This window comes from Gymnodraco acuticeps, unplaced genomic scaffold, assembly GCF_902827175.1.
Source record: "Gymnodraco acuticeps unplaced genomic scaffold, fGymAcu1.1, whole genome shotgun sequence".
Taxonomy (NCBI): domain Eukaryota; kingdom Metazoa; phylum Chordata; class Actinopteri; order Perciformes; family Bathydraconidae; genus Gymnodraco; species Gymnodraco acuticeps.
Window position 1 is genome coordinate 2,403,922 of NW_022991187.1, and position 21,796 is coordinate 2,425,717.

The 21,796-nt window shown below is 41.8% G+C and overlaps 1 protein-coding gene and 1 long non-coding RNA gene across 2 annotated transcripts; one reads left to right on the forward strand and one right to left on the reverse strand.

The window, feature by feature from the left end:
* Positions 1-2,290: 2,290 nt before the first annotated feature.
* gda (guanine deaminase) lies at positions 2,291-12,156 on the reverse strand. The gene is given in 15 exon segments (XM_034238155.1): positions 2,291-3,603; positions 3,699-3,726; positions 3,827-3,910; positions 3,912-3,946; positions 4,157-4,303; positions 6,049-6,116; positions 6,379-6,476; positions 6,571-6,678; positions 6,888-6,995; positions 7,091-7,118; positions 7,789-7,894; positions 10,448-10,535; positions 10,846-11,017; positions 11,159-11,247; positions 11,948-12,156. Coding segments are annotated over 15 exon segments (1,356 nt in total). The 5' UTR covers positions 12,077-12,156; the 3' UTR covers positions 2,291-3,535.
* A 546-nt stretch (positions 12,157-12,702) lies between these two features.
* LOC117560999 lies at positions 12,703-16,453 on the forward strand. Its single transcript, XR_004571274.1, has 4 exons — positions 12,703-12,778; positions 14,625-14,660; positions 15,942-16,063; positions 16,216-16,453. It is a non-coding gene; the product is annotated as an uncharacterized LOC117560999 (long non-coding RNA).
* Positions 16,454-21,796: the final 5,343 nt, after the last annotated feature.

Below are 21,796 nucleotides of genomic sequence, written 5' to 3' on the forward strand. Positions count from 1 at the left end.
AGAGCACTGGAGGTCTGATTGGATCATCTCGTTATTTTGACGGGACTTTTTCCTTTTTTAAATTGAAGAATTAAAGACTTTTACTTTGAAGTTCTTGATGTTTGCTTTTTTCGTTCTATAATAGCGCCGAGTTATATTCACACACACACACACACACACACACACACACACACACCACACACACACACACACACACACACACACACACACACACACACACACACACACACACACACACACACACCACACACACACACACACACACACACACACACACACACACACAGACACTTGAGGACGCTCAGTGGAAAGCATCTGGCTTAGGATGGGTTTACTCTATCAAAAGTGATATTGAGGGAATGGACAAGTACAAAGCAAGGTTTGTGGCCAAAGGCTATAGCCAGAGGATGGGGATTGACTATGGAGAGACTTTTTCCCCCACGGCCAGCTTGACGAGTGTAAGAGTGTTGTTACAGAAAGCAGCACAGGAGTACTTGCTACTGCATCAGATGGATGTAAAAACAGCTTACACGCTCATATAGATTCTGAAATATATATCGAACAACCAGAGGGTTATGAAGAAAGAGGGGAAGGTCTAGTGTGTAAGCTAGAAAAATCTCTTTATGGTCTAAAACAATCCGGTAGAAATTGGAACAGGATTTTGCACGATTGTTTAACTGAAGACGATTTTGCACAGAACCCAGCAGACCACTGTGTCTATGAAAACTCACTCTGGTGTACTGCCCTAGCCCTACTGAAGAGATGGTGGCAGACATAATGACAAAACCTGTAACTAAGCTGAAACTGAAGAAGTTTGCAGGAATCGTTTTTGGAGTTTAAAATGTGTGAGGAGGTCCACATTTTCATTTTGTTTACATTTTTGGAGTACAGCAACCTGAGAACAAGTGGGGGTGTTAAGGGAAATGTTTACATATGTCCTCAGTTATTGTATGTATAGACTAGACTCGAGATTGTGTCTATTCTGTACTATAGGGATGTAATACTGTTATTGTACCAGTGTGAGGCACTGTAGGATTACGTGCTACGTAATGACCAGTCTTGCGTCATGTAAATGAGGGTGTGTTCACCTGATGCACGTGTACACTGTCTATGTTTGTTCTCTTCTAAGTTAGCTCGGCTGAGCGAAGGAATCACCTGTGAAGCAGAGGAATAAATCATGCTCAAGGGCTAAACAGTTCATCGTCTCCGTCTCCAATATTTCTCTCCGAGTTCAGCGTGAAGAAGCTGCCATCCTAAACCTCAACAAAGAAAGACTGGTTTACTCTCCTGTTTTGCCAATCCAGTGCTTAGACAAAGGCAAGGCAAGTTTATTTATATAGCACTTTTCAACACAAGGCAATTCAAAGTGCTTTACAAAAAAATGAAAGACATTAAGAAAATGGCATTTAAAATCAGTCATTAAAAAGAAAAGCTAATAAAATAAACATATAGCTATACACCCCTGGCCGACATGTCCTTAAAATGAAGTCCGAGTTTGAAATATATCTCAAATAATGTATGCACTGCCATTTCCCCACATAAACATAACAGTCTGCAATTAAACGGTTGTCTCCTGTGCGCTCCTCTTCCTCCTTGGCGCACCGGCTTCTCGTGCGCACGAGAGGCTGAGACCAGGCTGAGCCGCCGAATCCCTCAGAACATCATAAAAGCCATTTTCAACGGTTATCTGGTGAAAGATTAACTAGGCTACTGGAGGAAATAATATGACTGGTATAGGTGCGAACATTAAACACTTTTTGAAAAAAATATTATGATAAAATATTTTATATATTTATAATTCTGAAAATATTACGATAAACTCACAGCTACAGGGGGCTGGGAACCCCTTGCCTAAACTTGATCAATCTGAAATGCTGCATGATAAGTAATTTCACTTTTAATACTTAATACTATAATTGATTCTAATATTTGTATATGTGAGTATGGTTTTAAATGCAGGACTTTAACTCGTAACTGAGTATTTTTACACTTTAGTTTCGTTACATTTACAACTCAATAAAGCAAGAATCCTTCAGGTAGTACAGTCTATTTGAAGTGGAGCGTAGGCCTTGATGTCAGTGAGACTTGACAACAGCCATCTTAATGTCACTTCTTCTGCTACCTCAGCTTCTCAGCTGTCTGGCCCAGATGGTGAAGATAGTCTCTTAAAAAAGCTGTAGACTGGGCTGTTTACGGGCTGGAAGAACAGTTTGTTAATGCAAACATTGTACCAGTTTCTGATCGTCAAACAACTGCACACCCAAAAAGTATCCAAACAGACTTTGTTGTATTGTTTATTTCAATATCCATAGTGTGACCTATCAAAAAATACGTTTAACATGTAGGATTTGGTGTCATAGACTGATATGTTGTGATAAAAATGTAATATACTTTAGTAAAAAAGAAGCACAGGACAAACATATATTAAGCAATCCAATTAATTTCCCTTCAATTCCCAACATTCATAACAAAGATTATATCACATATATATATATACACAAGTAAAATACATTAGGTTGACAATCAAATAAATCAACAATCTCTTTAGTAAAACATGGATTTAACTAGTAGATAAGGTTAGTAATACAAAGCTGTATCAAACATAACTGATATACATCATAACCATGTTGAGTTGCACTGATTTGAGGTAATTGGAAGCACAGAGAACGATCCTATAACTGGAATGGACACTTTTTAACTCATTTGTGTATCATGAGCCCTTCATTTCACCACACATGGCGCTGCAATCAGATGTAAAATGTAATAAACTGAATGAATCATACTGAAACTAAAATATTTCTATTAAATGGTTTTGTGCCATTATAGTTTAAACACCTGAGTGGAGTGTACAGTGTACAAACTAAAAGAGCAATGATTACAACTCAAGTCAATCCCAGTCTTTGATCATAAATGATGTTTAAGCTACACAAGCATGAAAATGAAATCGCCAAACCACTGAAGATAATCATGTCAGGCTCTGCAGCTACACTGAACAAAGTCCTATACGTTAATATGTCACTTAATGTTATCGAGATTTCTCCAGTTCAAATTTCTCAAGGCAACACAATGAGATATCAGCATTCAACAGAAGATAAGTTGCAGTTGGCACGCTGCCATCAGTAGTACTTGTATATGTGTTTAAACAAGCAGTTCAGGTTAATAAAAGTCTACAACAATGTGAACATGCACTGCACATAAAAAGTGACAAGTTAATCAGCAAAGGGTTGATGCGTGATTGTGGTGTTTTAGCACGCATAAATGAAGAAACACAAGTTCACAACATTTAATAAGTCCCTTAGTTCCTGTTTTAAAGTCCAGTAGTTCCCCCTTTACAGCTTCAAGCTCAGCGGACCACACTTTTGTATTGCAGTAGCAGTAAAACATGGTAATAATTAATTTCCTACTTTCGTTCCTATCATCAAAAGCAGACAGTGCAGCTGTGCAGTTCATGCAAAACTAGGGCATTTCCTTCTGATACTTCATTGGCTGCACATATTGTATCACTCAGATGTTCATGTTTTTCGGTAGTAAGCATTTACTGTTTTGTAAATGGTACAACCTTTCTCCCGGCCACAAACACTTCGACTATGTTGCGATCATCACCTGTCGAAGAAGTCACAGAGACAAATACAATTAAAAGGGGATTATCACATCAAAGTGTAAAACATTTGGACAAATAAACAGAAATTGACACTCACCCAAATTCAAGAACTTCTCCAAAATAATCTGAAATTGAAGTGACAATAAATTAGCCAACACTGAAAGCAAATGTTCTGCTTTAATTCATTTATGTGCAAAAAGATCAAGATTAAACCAGACTACCAACCTTTGGTTCCTCGATCTTGATGAGGTCGATAGGTCCATCAGCAGCAGCCACATTCACCCTCAGGGCATCAAAGTCTTTGCCGACTTTCGAAATTCCCTGTCCGGTCATCCAGGGACAAAGCTACGGAGAAAATGCATCACAAAAGAAACTGCTTTATTTTCTCCACACCCGTAAAAATTGCAATCAGTCACCATCAACAATATCTTGTTCCCACAGTCCTTCATGTGTGCTGAGTCAGGCGAGAATGTTGATGGAGAATATGAGTGTGTGTCTGAAAACAGGTCATGTTTTAATTGAACAAAGACACTTTTGTTCCTGAGATGGTTTCACCTTGGCTGCCTCCCAGTGTGGCGAGCCTGAACACTTCCTCGAAGGTCAGCGTGTCGTATTCTGGGTCCTGGATGGTCAACACTTTGGATGTGTCCAGAGTTCTCCTCACAGCGTCCAGCATAGAGGCCGAGTAGCCTCCCGCCACGTCTGATGAAGCACCACAAACACCCCCCTGAACATTAATACAAGCATGCATGCAGACATACGATTACATGTTTTAAAGAGTAGAAGAGTAACAGAAAGCAAATGTAAAAAAAACAAGTGCACAACATGGAACAAAAATAAAAGGTAACATTGTTAAAAGTAGGTAAATATGTAAAAAGGCAATACTGAGGTAGCTGCATCAACAGTGCTGTTACAGCATGGGCATTGAAATAGCTGTTATAGTAGCAGTAATGAAGTAGCAGTACTACCATGAGTAAAGCTGAAGTATATACATTGCATTTAAATGAATACCGACCCGTATGTATAGTTTTGTGTATATTGATATAGGTGGACTGTGTTATTATTTACCACAGGTGATAGTGCTGTGCTTTCAGGGCACATGGCCAAACAGAGTTTAACTTTAATTTTTTGACCATGTAATCATGTTGACTTGTCTTTTAGTTTTGCAACAGCGTTTTAGTTATTTATTGCAGTGTTATAACAAATGGCCTACTTCCGAATCATCAAGGTGGTAGTGAACCGGTTGAGATGCAATTTGGATGGAAATAAAATGGCTTGACGCTGGAATTGACTTCCAATAAAACAATGTTCAAGTTTTACTATAGGAATACATTGGGTCTTCACAAAAAGTTTGGAGTTCTGAATAAGAAATAAGATATCCTTGTTGACTAAGTGTCCTGGGAACTTAGAAAATGTTAGCTAAAACAAACATTCACAAATAGGTATTTGGATCTCACTTTCAGTTAGAGATTTAAACCAGATCAGATCACCCATTAAAAGTAATCAGCTGATGGTGAGCCAGCCTGCATGCCACATCTCTTTGTTGACTGCACTAAAACACTCAAATGATGACGGCTGTAAAACACAACACAAGTTAGTAGGAATATCTTTGTACCTATCTCGTGCACGTTTAAATCTACAGTGCATGGAGTTCCCAAAACAAGCCAAATCATCAAACATAATTTTCATGCTTCTTTAGTGTCCCAAACACATTTTGTCAAGAGTGCAAAAAAGAGCCATACGAGTTATACATAAAACTACGTACAGAGAACCAACAAATACATTATTTATCAAAAAAAACACTTAGACCTGGTTGACTATAAAACTATTCAAATGATGTTCAAAGCCGCAAATCAACAATTACCTCATAATATCCAGGGACTTTTCACACGGAGAGAAAGCATGCACAAAACTGCATTTTCAAAAAACCTCCCGTACGAACAAATGCCAAACTACATTGCATCTCATCAAAAGGTGTTAGTCTGTGGAATAACTGTAATGATGCACTGAAATATTGTACAAGTCTATCTAAACTGAAAGTATTATTTAGGAGCCAAATCATGAATGGTTATGAACAGGACCGGTACAATCCCATTTGCTATTTCTTGTAATTGTAAAAGTAATTTCTTTCTGATTGTTTTGTAAAAAACATATTAACAAGACAAACATGTCGCTGATGACGATGACCTAATATTTTATTTATAAGGAAAATGTATGCTAGAGGGGGGAGGACCAGAAAAGTTTTTTTTAAGCTTCTTCTTGCCCCTGTTGAACATGACAGAGACTATTTGAGAATTATTTGTATTATTATTATTATTTGTACTTTGTTATAATTATTATTATGAGTAAGAAAAAAAAAGAATATATATATTATTATTATTGTTGTATGTTTTGTTTCTGACATGTTCAATAAATTGACGAAAATAAAATCTGGTAAATGCTCACACCTGTTCCCAGCCCCAACTTCACGTTGTGTTTCAGGACGTTGCGGACATTCAACATTCCACTGCACAGCCTGAGTCAATAGAGAAAGAGAGGGATATGATAAGTTTCATATGTTATATAACGAAGTCAATCTGTAATGCTTGATTGCTTTCCTATTGGAAAAATGACATTCATCAGACGTCACATAGAGACTGTTTTAACAGAAATGCAAAGGCAAATAGCTTTGGGCCATGTCTTGTCAGCTGACTCACACACACTGTAACAGTTAGACACATTAAGTATATTCAAGTTTACAATTGTGTAATGGTTTTGATAAACTATTGGAGACTTACGAGATGTTGGAATTGGGACAGTGAGACAAAGAGGCTCCTGTCTCTCTGAACAGAGCCAACTCTTCATCACTGAGGTAGCAGCCGTGAGCCATCACTGTCTGTGAACCATCATCATATTTAGCACTTTAATCTGCATTTATGTTTTTCTACAAAACGTCTGCTTGCGTGTGTGCCAGCAGAAATGTGACTCACCTTGTCAGTGAGCAAGTTATGTTTGTGATACACATCTGTGTAAGACTTAGATTCAGGAAACAGCTCCTTTACAAGCTTCACTTCCTCTACGTTTTCACTGATGTGACTCTGGAAAAAAACCCATTAAACTGTTACTTTAAGAGAATCTGGGGTGTAGCATTCAGATTATTCCGCCTGAGGTGTGCAGGAGAGTATCGTTTTGCATGTGTGTATTTGTAATTCATCTTCCAAAACCCCCACTGGTCCAACAGTGAATGGTATCCACGGCGACAGTCCCCTGTGGAGATGGCCCGGTTTGGTTCCCACAGTGATCTCACCTGGATGTGCAGGTTGTTATTCTTAGCGATGGCTCCCAGCTGTCCCATCAGGGCTCCTGTGCACGAAAGAGCGAAGCGGGGAGTCACCACCGGCCTCACCAGAGGATACTACACACACACCAGAGGAGACAGGGTTTCAGAAGATGTCTTTATAATGCAGGCCTACCTTGAGTTTGACTGTTTATTGTAATATAGAATCTTACCTTTTTGTTCAAGAGCTCTGCAATGAACCTGGAGGGGAAAAAAGAAAGATTTAACTAATTTTTAGCAGCCACATTTGAACATTTGAAAATGCACCCTTTTTCTTTTTACAAGAATGTAAGTTTTGCAAGGGATTGTAAAGGTCTCCATATAAAATCGTTATTGTTTTATTGGCAAGAACAAAGGTTTATGAGGCAAGTGTGACTGCAGATTAGGTGTACAGTCTCTGTGATGTGCACATGTGTAATTCAAGTATCAGTCGACGTCAAAAAGGGATTTTCCTCACCCATAATTTAGCTTTCTCACATTCAGCGTCTATGGGTAAAGTCTGCATAATTTCAAGGTTGTAGGTCATGTGGAAAAAAGGGTCTAGAGGGACATATCTAATCTGTAACATACATCTTCACGGCAAAGTACAACCCAACTTTCTGTGACACATCTGTCTCTATCTGTTCAAGATATACTGTGGTAGCTTTGAGTGGTACGACTGAAAACTTCACTCACACACATTTTAAACATTCAGTGTGACTAAAGTCTCAGTGATTTTTTTCTGACTGGAAAAAACATTCACTACTCTATTCCAAATTAATCATCTATTATCAATGTTACGCAATGTTTCAAAAGGGTCACTCTGTTTTAAGCCGCATCTCCTGTTTAAAACACCCATTGTATCACTATTTTAGTAAAAGCTGATACCCACCGACAGGTTTCGTCCTGGGACTCCTGATTGGTCTCTTTGTAATGTTTCACAGAATTGTTCCTGTCCATACACACTTTCCCAACCAAGGCACGCTGCCCAAAGTCATCTGCAAGACGAATAAGGATGATGAGTAACAAGAACAGGAAAACACAGTAACCCGTTAAGCCAAAACCCCCGGTTACCTAACCCTAACAACAAATGTGTTCAAAATATTTGGCAGTGATGGAAGAAGTGAAGTGAGTTCTTTAACTTAAGTATTTTTAAATATTCTGGTACAAGTAAAAGTCCTGCATACAAAACCGTACTTAGGTAAAAGTACAGACGTATTACCAACAATATATACTAATAAACCAAAAGTACTCGTTATACAAAATGGCCAATCGTGTATCACATTTTACATTACGGCATGATGCATTAATGTGTTCATCACAGCTGGTAAAGGTGGAGCTAGCTTTACTTTACATACTGATGTTGGATATTTTAAGCAAAATAAATTAGTCCTCATTGAGATTCCATAGGTTTTTGATTTCTCTTTTGGTAAAAACAATGTTGTTATTATCATTCCATAGAGCAGTAATTGTGCAACGATTAAACTTGCACTTCAACAATCTTCATAGTTTCACCTGTCACCTGCAGCATGTAAAAGCATTCCAGGTCCTTCATGTGTCAGAGTCAAGTCCTGCTGTCACTCACAAACACTAATCCCCGTATTTTTGTAAGAATGCTCCCACAGACACACATACCAATACATGAGTGCACCACACAGCTAAGTACCTGCATCTCCATCAAATACACGCCGTATTCTTACAAAAGGTCATGCATTTGAAAGGTTATCACTTGAGACTTATCACTTGAACCATCACGATCAGCATGTTTTAGCTTCTGATCTGTTTTGGGAACATTTGGGACCGTACTAAATATATGTCAGAACAAAAGGAAATCATTTGATTGTAAACATTTGACATACATTTTGTATTAATCCTTCCCAAACAAGGATCATTTTTGTATGAATCCATTAACAGTCGCAGCCACAACTGTATTTCAGGGACATTGATGTGCACGGCCAACACTTTCTTGATAAACCACACATAGATGATTTCACTTATTCTAGCTCACAAGAGTGAGTGTGCAAAGGCTTTGATTGCATCATTCTGACTTTCCTTATCATTCTTATTGGTGAATTTGATTCAGAATATAGTTAATCAAGTCTTCCATCTGAGTAGATGTGTGAAAGAGCTTTTTTCCCAGCAGGCATTTTGACTACTAGCAGGAAAAGGACAGGTAAAGGTATTGAATTCAGGTGAGCTAGAGGAGATTCAGGGTCCTGGAAATGTGCAGGCTGGTTTGCTGACACTTGGTCTGCAGGACCTATAAATGATCTACGGACATTACCAAGGATTTCTGGGAGTTATGGCCAACACGTCATGTTAACCATTTATACACAATACAAATGATGGTGGAGTGTGAAAGGGGGCCTGTGAGAGGGGATACCTTCTTATAATGATGTGCTTTAAGAAGGTTAATGTTACACATACCATACATCAGTTCACTCAGGGACTGTGAAAGAGCTTTGTGCGTCTGTGACCGAAACATTTCCACTCAAATCAGGCAGAAAATGTGCATGTATAACGGATTTCTCTGCTGAACTTTGAAACCAACAAAATTCTTGCCTGAGAAAATATTACATAATGGATTTTGTATGCATACTTTGTATTCTTCATATACACTTTTTAAAATAAAAACAAATCCAGAAGAAAATGAGGCATACATGCTAAATAAGTGTTTGAAATTCTCCAACATGTTAATCAACACACAGTCCTCACACTGAATACAAACACTTTTGTAGAAAATAGGACAGATGCTCGTGACAGAGGACAAAGGTGGGGGTTCAACAGCCCTGATGACACGGAGTGACTCTGCACGGTTGCTAAAGCCAGCCAAGCCACGATGATTGGGTCCCTTTACACTCAAGCAAGGGTGTGTATTCAGAATTACACAACATGACAACATGGTGATAAGAACAAGGCATAAAGGGTGAGCCAGAAACATTTTCCTATAAGCCAGTTGAGACTACCAAGGGAAACGGGACTAGTTTAACTTCAAAGAGAAAAACATGTCAGCTGATTGCTCTGCACCACTTTGAGGGTTATAAACACACAATTATAATCAAAGGGCGTAATCTGATAGATCGCCATATTACATACTCTCCACCCACTCAAACAAAACAAATAGATCCAGTAACTCAATGTGTGCTCTTCTTAAAATGACGACTACAGCTTGAATATGTCCGATAAAACCATCTCTGTCTTTATGCACCACATCACTTTGACTAAGAACTAAATATATCACAACAAACTTACATAATATTACATACATTCCTACATTTTGATTTATTTTAGCAAAATCTCCAATTGTTTCAAATAAGGGCACAGCCTAAATTGGTAACCATCCATTAGTCACCTGCCCTGAGGCTAGATAATGTTTACAGGAGTATGGTGTAAACTCTTCTGGCATTTTACCATGATAAAATGCAACAGTGCCAGTTTTTGTGTCATGTGCATGTGTGTGTGTGTGTGTGTGTGTGTGTGTGTGTGTGTGTGTGTGTGTGTGTGTGTGTGTGTGTGTGTGTGTGTGTGTGTGTGTGTGTGGGACATCTTACTTGCAATCTGGGCCAACAGCAAAGAGGCATCTGTGTGTATGGTTGCAAAGTAACATGCTGTGGTTGTTCCATTCCTCAGGGTCCTTTTCTGAAAAACACAGGGATTATATTACACGAAGGTAAACATTCCCACATTCAAGCACATTCATTTGTCTATCTTTTGTATACATTGTTAAGCTTTTAAACGGTTCACACCCTTCTCAAATGATATTGTCTGTGCAACAATGGAGGAAACCTTACTTACTGAATTTCTACTTTTGCAAATGGTAAAGTCATCAACATTTCAAACCTGATTTACATGCCTGCGTTACATAATTCAATTTTGACTTCCTGTGAATGATCCACGGCAGCTCTATAATTTTTATTGGCCGCTTAAATCATGATGCCAGAAAACTCACCACTACTTGAGAGTAGACCTGTTGGGCGAACTCCAAGTCCTTGAAGCGTGACTCCACAGGAAAGGTGTATTTATTGAGCCACTCCAGTAGGGGCATGTCCAGGGCCGTGCCAGCGTAGCTGTACTGGGGCGCGTGGATGTGGGTGTCCACCAATCCGGGCATGAAGAACTCACTGCAATGCAGCAAGCCATTAGTATGGTTCAAATACGCTGAATTATGTATGTTTTATATGCAGATTGCTGATCTAATAGCCACATACTAATGCAGCATATATTCAGTCATTCATATATATATATATATATATTCAACTTACTGCTGTGCCAGTTGAATGACTTCTGAAGGACTGAACCCAAAGGTCTGAGAGAGGCTGTCTAACTCTGCAGCTTTCCCAATGAAAGCAATCTGACGGCACAATGTAAAAGAGGCAATGATTAGAAATAAGTGGTTGTATGCAAAAGAGAGTAAGCTGTTAACTTGGTGAAAAAACATCATACTTATATTTATCATTAAGGTTACAATACATATTCATTAACACATGTTCTAACAAATTGCATCAATGTTACATTCTGTACAAAAACACACGTTTTGTGTAAAGGTCTTCAATATACTCTTTACACTGTATCCACGTCTGTAAATATCAGTGTAGGATTTACACAATGTCCGAAAAAAATACTTTGTATTGAAAAGAAGAGAGAAAGACACATGTGTGATTGCTTGGGGTGTTTTAAGGACTTCATTAGTATTGTTATCCCTTTTGTATTTGAAGAGGGTAGCCTACTTCAAACTGTTATGTGGTAATTTCCAAGGGCCTGGCGTTTTTTAAAGTTGCTCAGCAACAGCTTAATGTGGTATACAATTAAGATATTATGCAACAGATTTACGCCTTCTCCGTTTGGAAATCTATTTTTTATTCCTGTGTGCCAAATTGTGTCTCTTTGCGCAAGGTTATGGATGAGTCACAATTAGCTTAAACCTATTTATTAATTAAGAGGAAAAGGCTTAACGCATTGCTTTTTTCATACACTGATATTAATAGCATAAATAGTAACACTTATTTATAGTAATCAGACCTGAGGCTGTTAGACATTCGAGTGTGACAAACCTTTCCATCTGTATCCACTCCCAGGACCTCATCTTCCAAGATCTGCAGCGGTGTTTGCTGGGTAGAGTGGATAAATGTTCCCCTGTAGACGTAATTAATTTCGGTGGTGGGTCCTTTAGAGTTTGCCATCCTTTCACTATATCAGCTGGAGTCGAGCAGTGACAGAGAGATACCTGCAGCAGCTACAGAGCACCGGGGGTTGTCTTCGGAGAGCTCCGATCAACACCATGCACCAGGACGCGCGACTCCCACAGAGACAATCTGCAGCCAATCAGAACACAGGGTGAGTGTCTATGCTGTAAAACATCACAGCCCCATTTAGTTATGTCAAGTTACATTGTCTCTTTAATTCAAAGAGCTCTGACAAGTTTTTGATTTTGAACTCAGCTTTTCTAGTTTTAGAAGGTTAAACTTACATTTATTCACTGTCTTGACAACTTAAACATTTTGTCACATTGACTCAACTTGCCTTAGCAAATTATCAGTTGAAAAAAGAAACAAAAGAAAAAGGCGGGAGTGCAGGTTTGAGAGCTACGGAAAAAAACGTATGCTTCCACATTTGAGTTTTTAAAAAAAAACCTCCTCCCTAAACTGAATGCAATGTTTAAGCATGGATGTAACCAACTGGTATATCCTAAAGATGTCATGTTTTAATTCGGACTAAAGTAAAGACACATTTTTTATCTAAATTAGAGGACTACTGCCGCTGGCGGAGGAACTCTGTGAACCTGCAGCGGTGATCCAACCGAGGCGGAGTGATACGTTAACTTACAGTCTGAAACACCTGCTAGGACCGTTACTGTTTATTTCTGCTGCAAGACAGTAACGGAGGTAAGTTTTAATGATTTTAAAACCTTTAATTCTTTGCCTGCTACTACTACGGGTTGAACAAATAAAGAGTATGAAGTTATCTGTGGACTAATAGTACTAATATTGATAGAAAGCTAAACATATTAAAGTGTAAGCAAATGGGTTTGTTTTTAACTGTTAATATTTGTTTTTAATTATGAGCTACTAAAGTTCTTAATTTACTTCGACATTTAGGTTTGCTTTGACAATTAAGTGGTAAGTTTGCTAGCTTAAATTGCCATTAGCAATGTTCGCTGTCCGCTAGCTACACAGTCAGGGATAAGGGAGCGATACTGTCACTTTTAATGGCTGTGCGTGCACTTTGGGTTTAATATTGACCAGTAAAAAATACAATTTATTATGAACTGTATACATTTAAAGACGTGTAATCATGTGGTGCATGCTGCAGACCCTGGAGGCAACTAACATTTTTGGAGGGAGATCTACCTTGTCTCCTTTTTTCTCTCCGCTCTGCGTTTGTGTATGTGTGTGTGGGGGGGGGGGGGCAGGGCAGAGGAGACACGGAGACGACATTTGTGTTGGGTTTTCGTGTGTCTGATATTCAAACTATTACTTTATAAGTTTAAGTATCATACCAAAATGTCATGAGAGTAGCTTAGCTTTTTCGGGAATAGTGCGGTGCGTAATGTACGTAGTGTGTGGGCATCCAAGAGCAGATGAGAGAGCGTCGGGAGCTGGGTGGGGCGTAGGATAGAGAGAGGGATAGCAGCAGGTACGCGGGAAGTCAGGGGGTGTTGGGGTGCGGGAGGTGCCGGGGGACTAGTGGAGCCTCTGGCCCGTCCACACAGCGGCGTGCGTTGAAGCTTCCAACGCTTCTGCCCATTCACTTTGAATGGGGTGACGTCACTTTTAGCCGAACTGCATTTTGGGAAGCGACGTGGAGCGTTGCTGGCGTAGCTGGCGTCAAAAGTTGAGCAATGTTCAACTTTTGACGCCTCCACGGAGGCGTCAGCCAATGAAATCCCGTTTATGCAAATCTGCCAGTACAACCGCTAGCCAATCAAACCGCGTGTATGCTGGGAGAGACTACGCAGGTCATTTCCTCATATTCAAAAAAATGGGAGGGAAAATTAATTATAGCGGTAGTGAATCACCCGGAGCTGTATGATCAGTCTCTGTTGATCTACCGGGATACAAACCGGAGGAACGAGGCATGGAGGGAGGAGGCAGAGACAGTGGGTGAAACTGGTAGGTTTTCGCCTGTTTGGGGATTTTATATCCAGTTTACTTCGTTTTAACTTTGCTATTGCTTTGTATGTCGGGGGCGGGAGATTCAGGTGATTGGTTGTTGGTCGCGTTGCTCGCAAAAAATCCCCAAGCTTCAGATACGCCCACCTCCAAGCGTCAACGCACGCTGCTGTGTGGACGCTCCGCACACAGCGGCGAAACTGTGGCGCGCTGTATGTGCGCCGCGTTTGCGCTTCAGATGAGGCTCCCTCCGAAAAATGAGCCACATTTTGCCTCGCCTCAGTCTGCCTCACAGTCTGATCTGCGTGTAGGGAGGGGCGGCCCTGTATAATAACGTAATATTAAAAACATAACAAACAGTGACATCTTTGACCGCTCTGCTGCATGAAACTCGCTACTGCTGTGGTATGATTTGAAGAGATAGGGGGCAACTGCTTTTACAAATGTAACCTGAACACTGGAACGTACATTTGAATCACCCCAAGCATAATTGTCTTTATTGTAATTTTTTTAGCCATTTTTTTCATCTCTGCTGATATGAAAACATAAATGCTTATACCAATATATTTGTGGAAGGTCAATATCAAGGTAAATAACGTGCATTTATTTTGTGTTACAGGTGTGAACGAGCATGTCCAGTTCATGAAGTGGAAATGTAAGTTTTGTACGTTCTCCTCCAATTGGCAAGGAAGAATAATTCAGCATTATAAACAGCGTCATGGACATCATCGGAGGTGTTCAGGATTTATGAAGACTGTTTGAAAAGCTTTCAAACCCAAGCTTTACTTAAAAAACATTTGAAAGAACATGTTAAAGAAGCTAACAAATGTGTGTCAAAATTCAAATTCAAGTCGAGTATACTATCAACCTTTACTGCTTGTAGGTAACTGCTACCTACAAGCAAACATCTCTGACCACAGACTTCGCTATTGGAAATATTTCCTGGTACAAGATTATGTCCCAAGCATCATTATCTTGAACATTATCCGGTACTGATCAAGAAACTTGGTCTTGGTCTGGACAATAAGATTTGAGGCCAAACATTCTTTCTTTAAACAGGTGGTTCGCAATACTGGCAACTTCACAAATATTCTGCACACTTTAGCCACAAGACATCAGCTGATGTTGGCATATTATTTGGAGATGCCAACAATTTTCAAACCAAGCATTGAGACTGGGAAATCATCAATCGTATCTGTGGACATCTTAGATGTTGCTATCAGAGAGGCCTTAAGGAGTAAGTTTCAAGATCTGAACTCTGTTTCTCTCACCTCCACTGTTTACTTAAATGGGACAAAATATTCGAAAGGAATGGTGCTCTCAGTTGGACAGACAAGTGGACTGCCAGATTTTGGGAGAGTACTCGATATCTGTGTAGTGGATTGCTGCATATGATTTATTATGGAACTATTCACAGCAGCCTTCGTGATTCATCTCGGGTGTTTCCAGCTTGCCAGAAGAGGCCCTGCAGTGACTGGGTGTCGAGCCTGACCATCTGAATGACTGCACCCCTCGTGCTGCATAGCTTGTGGAAGGAAAGCTGCTTGTCACTCCAAGGACATTCATGTTAAATTAAGGTAAAGTTGGACTGGGAAGTGTTTTTTTAGTGTCTTCCGTACATTTTATTACGTGCAACTTATTTTCAATTCACTTCCAGTGTTTATTTCCTGATGATAAAGTGTTTTCTATATTGTTCACTGTGTTTCAGCTGATGCAGACACCTCAATGATGCTTCTCAGAGTTATCCTCTCACCTGAAGATATAAGGCGTGTCACCCTAGAAGATGTTCCCTCATCAGTTGATGATCTGTGTGCAAAACTGCGCAACACTCTTGGTCTCCGAGGGAACTTCATTTTACAGTTTGAAGATTCAAACTTTGCTCTTATTTTTCTCTCACTCATGTAATTTCTCTGTTTGTTTCTTTTGTATGTTTTAGCTATGTGCCGAGTTCAGCAGAATTGTCACCAAAGACCTGCTGAAATCTTTCCTGGAAGGACTAGATGCCATGGTTCCAAGTCTGTTGGAGGCTTACAAAGCTGCTGTAGCATCTGGAAGAAGGTTGGCCATGAGTGGTGTTCTGCAGTGTCTTCAGAAAGAGGCAAGTATTTTACAGAGAAACTATTACCAAAAATGTGCAAAGATAAGGATTCTAGCTTGGCTATCATACTGACCTACCCTTGTCTTTTTCCTCCCTGGAGGACACAAACCAGAACAGAAGAACGGCTGCCCTACTCGGTCTTCCAATATTTATTGCAGAGGATTCCTCCAACGTTATCAGGATGTGTGATGTAAGTCACTATCAGGCATGAAAATCACTCACCTTTCGACGAAATTCGCCGTTTTGAATCCAAAATAGGTCGTTTGTGTGATTCATGTAGATCTGCAATAAAAATATTTTTGGGGTATGGGAGGGTCTGGGACCCGGAGTAATCTGCGGCCGCGAGCTGTTATGTGCCATCATGACACGCATGGTGTTCTTTTTTTATATATTATAATGCAGCGCGAGCTGTGTGCTCGAGTCTTCCTGCCTGTCGGCTCTGCTGCTCCGCGATGATGGTCTAGCTTCAGCAGCCACATTACCTACGGGTGCGTTCGTTAATATTAACTGTGCGGTCCGGAGTCACTGTGGTACAGACTGGACCGCTGGTGAACAGCTGTTAGAACGGGCCGTTCAGGTGTTCAGAGCAGAGCTCCCTGTCGGAGCGCAGAGCGTGATGTGCACTGAAAAGTTTTTCTGTCGCAATATTATCGTTGAGCTGGCTAGCTAGCATACATTGACACTATCTGCTAACGTTAGCTTTAGCCTTCGTTTTCTAATAGTTTTTTTTTCATAGGCTATAAACGGAGGTGGTATAAGTATAGATCTTGTACTTGAGTAAAAGTAGAAGCACTCAGATCTTGTACTAGAGTAAAAGTAGAAGTACTCAGATCTTGTACTTGATTAAAAGCAGAAATACTCAGATCTTGTACTTGAGTAAAAGTAGAAGTACTCAGATCTTGTACTTGATTAAAAGTAGAAGTACTCAGATCTTGTACTTGATTAAAAGCAGAAATACTCAGATCTTGTACTTGAGTAAAAGTAGAAGTACTCAGGTCTTGTACTTGAGTAAAAGTAGAAGTACCAGAGTGTAGGAATACTCTGTTACAGTAAAAGTCCTGCATTCAAAATGTTCCTCAAGTAAAAGTAGAAAAGTATTCTCATCAAAATATAGTGAAAGTAGCGACAGTAAAAGTAGTCGTTGTGCAGATTGGTCCATTTCAGAATAATATATGATATGTTTTATAATGATTGATCATGAAAGTGTTCTCAAAGCTGGTAAAGGTGCAGCTAGTTTGAAAGACTTTGTATACTGCAGGAGCTTGTGAATTTACTCCAGGTGGAACTAAAGTCTGATTTAACACTTGATTATATTTCACATCATTCATCCACATCTGTGAAGCAACTAAAGGTATTACATACATGTAGTGGAGTCAAAGTACACCATGTACCTCTGAACTGTAGAGGAGAAGAAGAACAAAGTAGCAAAACATTGAAATACTTAAATAAAGTACAAGTATCTCAAAATTGTACCCAAGTATAGTACTTGTTGAGTTTATGAATTTAGTTACTTTACACCAGATGCCATAAAGATAGAAAGACTACGCCTTGCACAGAGGCATGAAAATACATTTTCATAATGCTCAACAGCCAGAATTATAAACCGATTGCTACACAATTAAAATAAATGCTTTTATATATTTCTATTAGATGTGACTCTTTAGCGTTTCTGTTATTATTAACACTGCTGCTTTAGTTGTTCTGACTGCTAAAATCCTCTGTTATTCCTCATTTTAAAGCCGATATTCCGTGGGGTCGGGGGGCTCCATACCTGATGAGTTTGCATCCCTGATAATACTAGTAAGGAGGCCATAATATTTTTTCCTCATGGCTGAAGTTAAGTTTGGGTCTCATGACGGCTGCTCACTCCGTAGTGCCACTCAGACTTCTGCATGCACGTCGCATACAGAGGTGGCTTACCGGCCTTCGTTTAGATCTCAAGACACAAACGACGTCTGGTGATCATCCCCCCCTCAGTAGAGAGCAACCTCCGATTCTGGGGTTCCCCAGAGAATCTGCGGAGGGGAGCTCCACTGGGGCAAGTGACCTCCTATATCACAGTCTTTACAGACGCTTCAGTGACAGGATGGGGGGGGGGACGTGCCTAGAGAGAGCTGTAGGTGGTTGCTGGCCTCTGACAGAGGCTCGGCACAGCAACCTCCTGGAGCTGCAAGCAGTGATGCTGGTCCTACAGCACTTCAAACCCTTAATACAGGGCAAACATGTGCTAGTGAGGAGGGACAACCGCACCACAGTGGCGTACATCAACAGGCAAGGCGGAGTCCGCTCAATAGCCTTGTTGACCGCGGCAGAGAACCTGTGGTTGTGGGTTTCACAGATTGTGTTGTCTCTAAGGGCCCTGCACATCCCGGGACGGGAGAACGGGGGGGCCGACCTCATGTCAAGAGGCGGACCCCTGCCAGACGAGTGGAGGCTTCACCCGGAGGTGGTGAAGCAGTTCTGGACTCAGTTCGGGAGAGCAGAGGTGGACCTGTTCGCCAATCGGCGCAACAGCCACTGTGCCCTGTGGTTCTCCCTGGCCCGGTGGGACAATCCGCCCTTGGGGGTGGACGCATTTGCACACGAGCCATGGCCAAGGAAGCTGCTTTACGTCTTTCCACCGCTGCACCTTATCCCCCCCCCCTTCCGGATAGGGTGAGGCGGGAGCAGCTGTCAGTCATCCTAGTGGCCCCAGATCGCCGCCTGGCGCCGTGGTACGCGGGGCAGAGTCCTGCATCGGGTCGGGTACCCGCGGGTACCCGACGGGTGACCCGCACAAAAGGTGATTCGCGGGTGGTATTTTTTCAAACGCTTTTTTCCGGGTTCGGTTCTGGGTAAAACAAAGATGATGCGGGTCGGGTCGCGGGTATTGCATAATAAATATATTAAAATAATAATAAATTAGTTTAATGTTTAAAATCCTCAGACCTCTCCCCCGCGGGACCGCGCATAATCATAACCTCTGCAGCGCATCAATCTGCTGCTGTGCGCGCCACATTCGAAATGGCTGAGGTGAAGCTCTCTAGCGGAGAATACAGCATTTTCAATAACACTTCCTCAAGAGCGAAATCCAACGTCTGGGAGGCTTTTGGTGACATCCTAGATGGAGGAAATAACCAACATCCCACGCTTTCGGAGACAAATATGAAACTGCGTGTGTTAATAATTGCACGTTTTCACTGCTCATAGGCTATGCGGGTTCGGGTCGGGTTGCGGATCTTGTGCCGACGGGTCGGGTCGGGTTGCGGAACTAATTGGCAATATGTGCGGGTAGCGGGGCGGGTTCGGTATTGCACGTCGCGGGTGCGGGGCGGGAGCGGGTCTTGAAAATCAGACCCGTGCAGGACTCTGACGCGGGGTAACACAGATGATGGTGGGCCAGCCCTGGGCTATTCCTCAGGTCTGGGGAGCGCTGTCTCAGGAAGCAGGGGTAATAGGGGATGTTACCCACTCTGGGCCAACCTCTCCAGGCTTGGCTCCTGAGAGGGACAGGCTGAGACAGGTGGGGCTGTCTGACAACGTTATTCAGACTATCCAAGCAGCAGGAGCAGAATCCACCACAGCCTGTTACAGGCCAAAGTGGGCGGGATTCCGGCGATGGTGTGAAGGAAGGAGTCTAGAGCCTCTGTCATGCACGCTGGGCTCTATTCTTACCTACTTACAGATACTGGTGGACAGGGGGCTGGCTCATTCCACAATTAAGGTGTATGCAGCAGCCATTTCGTCCTGCCATGAGGGACTTGGAGCAGGGCTCGAGCTTAAGGACGTCCCCTCGTCCCGGGGCCGAAAAAAATAGTGTCGGGGAGGATAAAAAATAATTTTGGGACGAATTTGGGACGAGAGTTAAAATAAAAATACCCTGCTAACTCTACTACAAATGGCGATGAAAATGAAACCGACTGCACGTTTTGTGTAGCACATTAAACCTCCTTGTCAACATAAACACACACGCACAAAACATTTAGAAACCCGCGAAATACACACACATGTAGCTACAGCTGTGCCGCTGCTGTCAGCCAGCCGCCCAGCTGGCTGTGCCCGCAAATTTGCGGGTCTAGCTATGTACTGAGTGTGTGTATTTCGCGGGTTGAGTGATGTACAATGGCATCCCGCGGAGGAATTCTGAAATGTTTTACCGTTACATCACAAAAACGCACAGCAGAACCAGACCCTGGAGCGCCGGCCTCTTTATTTACTTACTCCTCTTCATCCCCTATGGGTTATAAGGCTGAGATGAGAACTCTCCATCGTATTTAGTCCTTAGCAATATGCTGCGTCTCTCTATATATACAGTCTATGGTCTCTCCCCATGTAGGGATGGGTACCGAGCCCCGGTATTAAACGGGCCGGAATTATTAAAGACAGTGGTAACGTTAAGCTCCGACGTTATCGGACTTTTTATCGGTACTGGAGACATTTAAAAAATATATGTTATATGTATTATTGCTACATACACATTATATCGCATTTGCAGTTTTAATTTCGCCAACTCCGTTTCTAATATGCAATAAGACTACAACATGCGTCTATGATGTATTTTCGAGCTTTCCAATCCAGACGAGATCTCTCTCTCCCGTCTGTGTGCGAGGGGGCGGGGCAGTTTGTAAAGGTCTCCTGACTGTGTTACAGACTGTCATCCTGGTTAGTGGTTACTCTGGGTTCTGTCTTCAGGACAGAGTGTTGGATTGTTTTGTTAATTGGATGGGACTTGATTGGATTCAATATTAGAGTAATTTTCTTGTTTGTGTGTTTGTTTAAATATATTTGGCCTTTGTTTATGTGATTGAATGATTTACTCAAATAAAAAGGTTGATGAATTATCATCTAATGATTTGTATGATGTTTTATTTATGTTAAAAGTCCACATTAATTTCGGGACGGCTTAGATTGTATTTCGGGACGGTTCCGGGAGGATGGGGAAAAAAGTTAGTCAAGAGTCCTGACTTGGAGGCAGGTCAGCCTTCAGTCAGCCGCTTATGTCGCGGTTTTTGCAGGGGGTCAGGAGGCTGCGCCCAGTAGTGCACGCCTCCGCCCTACAGTGGGACCTGCCGTTGGTGCTCGAGGCTCTGGTCACAGAACCATTTGAGCCCCTGGAGCGCGTCGGCGTCTTGGTCTACGCCAGGCTCCTTCATAAAATGTTATCTCCTGGACATGCCTGGCTCCTTCTCGTCGTCTGTGCTTGCCGAGGCAACGCATGACTGGTGAGAGGGGGGGTGGCTGTGGGTCAGCAGGTGTCTGACCCCCCCCCTGGACATAAAGCACTTGTGTTTTCCCATGCTCCTGAGGGACTCGGGAGACATGGTGCGCAATCAGCCCCATACAGGGCTGGAGGCAGGCTGGGAGAGCCTTCCTCACTATTGTCCATGCCCACTCTACACGGAGCGTGTGTGAGTGTGGGGGACATGGTGCACTTATGTTTTCCCATGCTCTTGAGGGACCTGGGGAACATGGTGCGCGGTAGGCTCCAGACGGAGTCTCCGCACAGATCTTTTCCATGCACACTCTACACGAGGTAAGCGTGTGTGAGTGTGCCTTATCCAAATTGCGGCCCCAACTTCTCTACGGTTACAACCGGATGGGAGGAAGTGGGGATGCAATGGATGTTAGCCAAAAGCCGGTCAGGGACGGTGTGGTGGGTCGATGTTGTTGGATGACAGGGCGTGTATACATCGGGGCTCCGCCCACTGTACCCA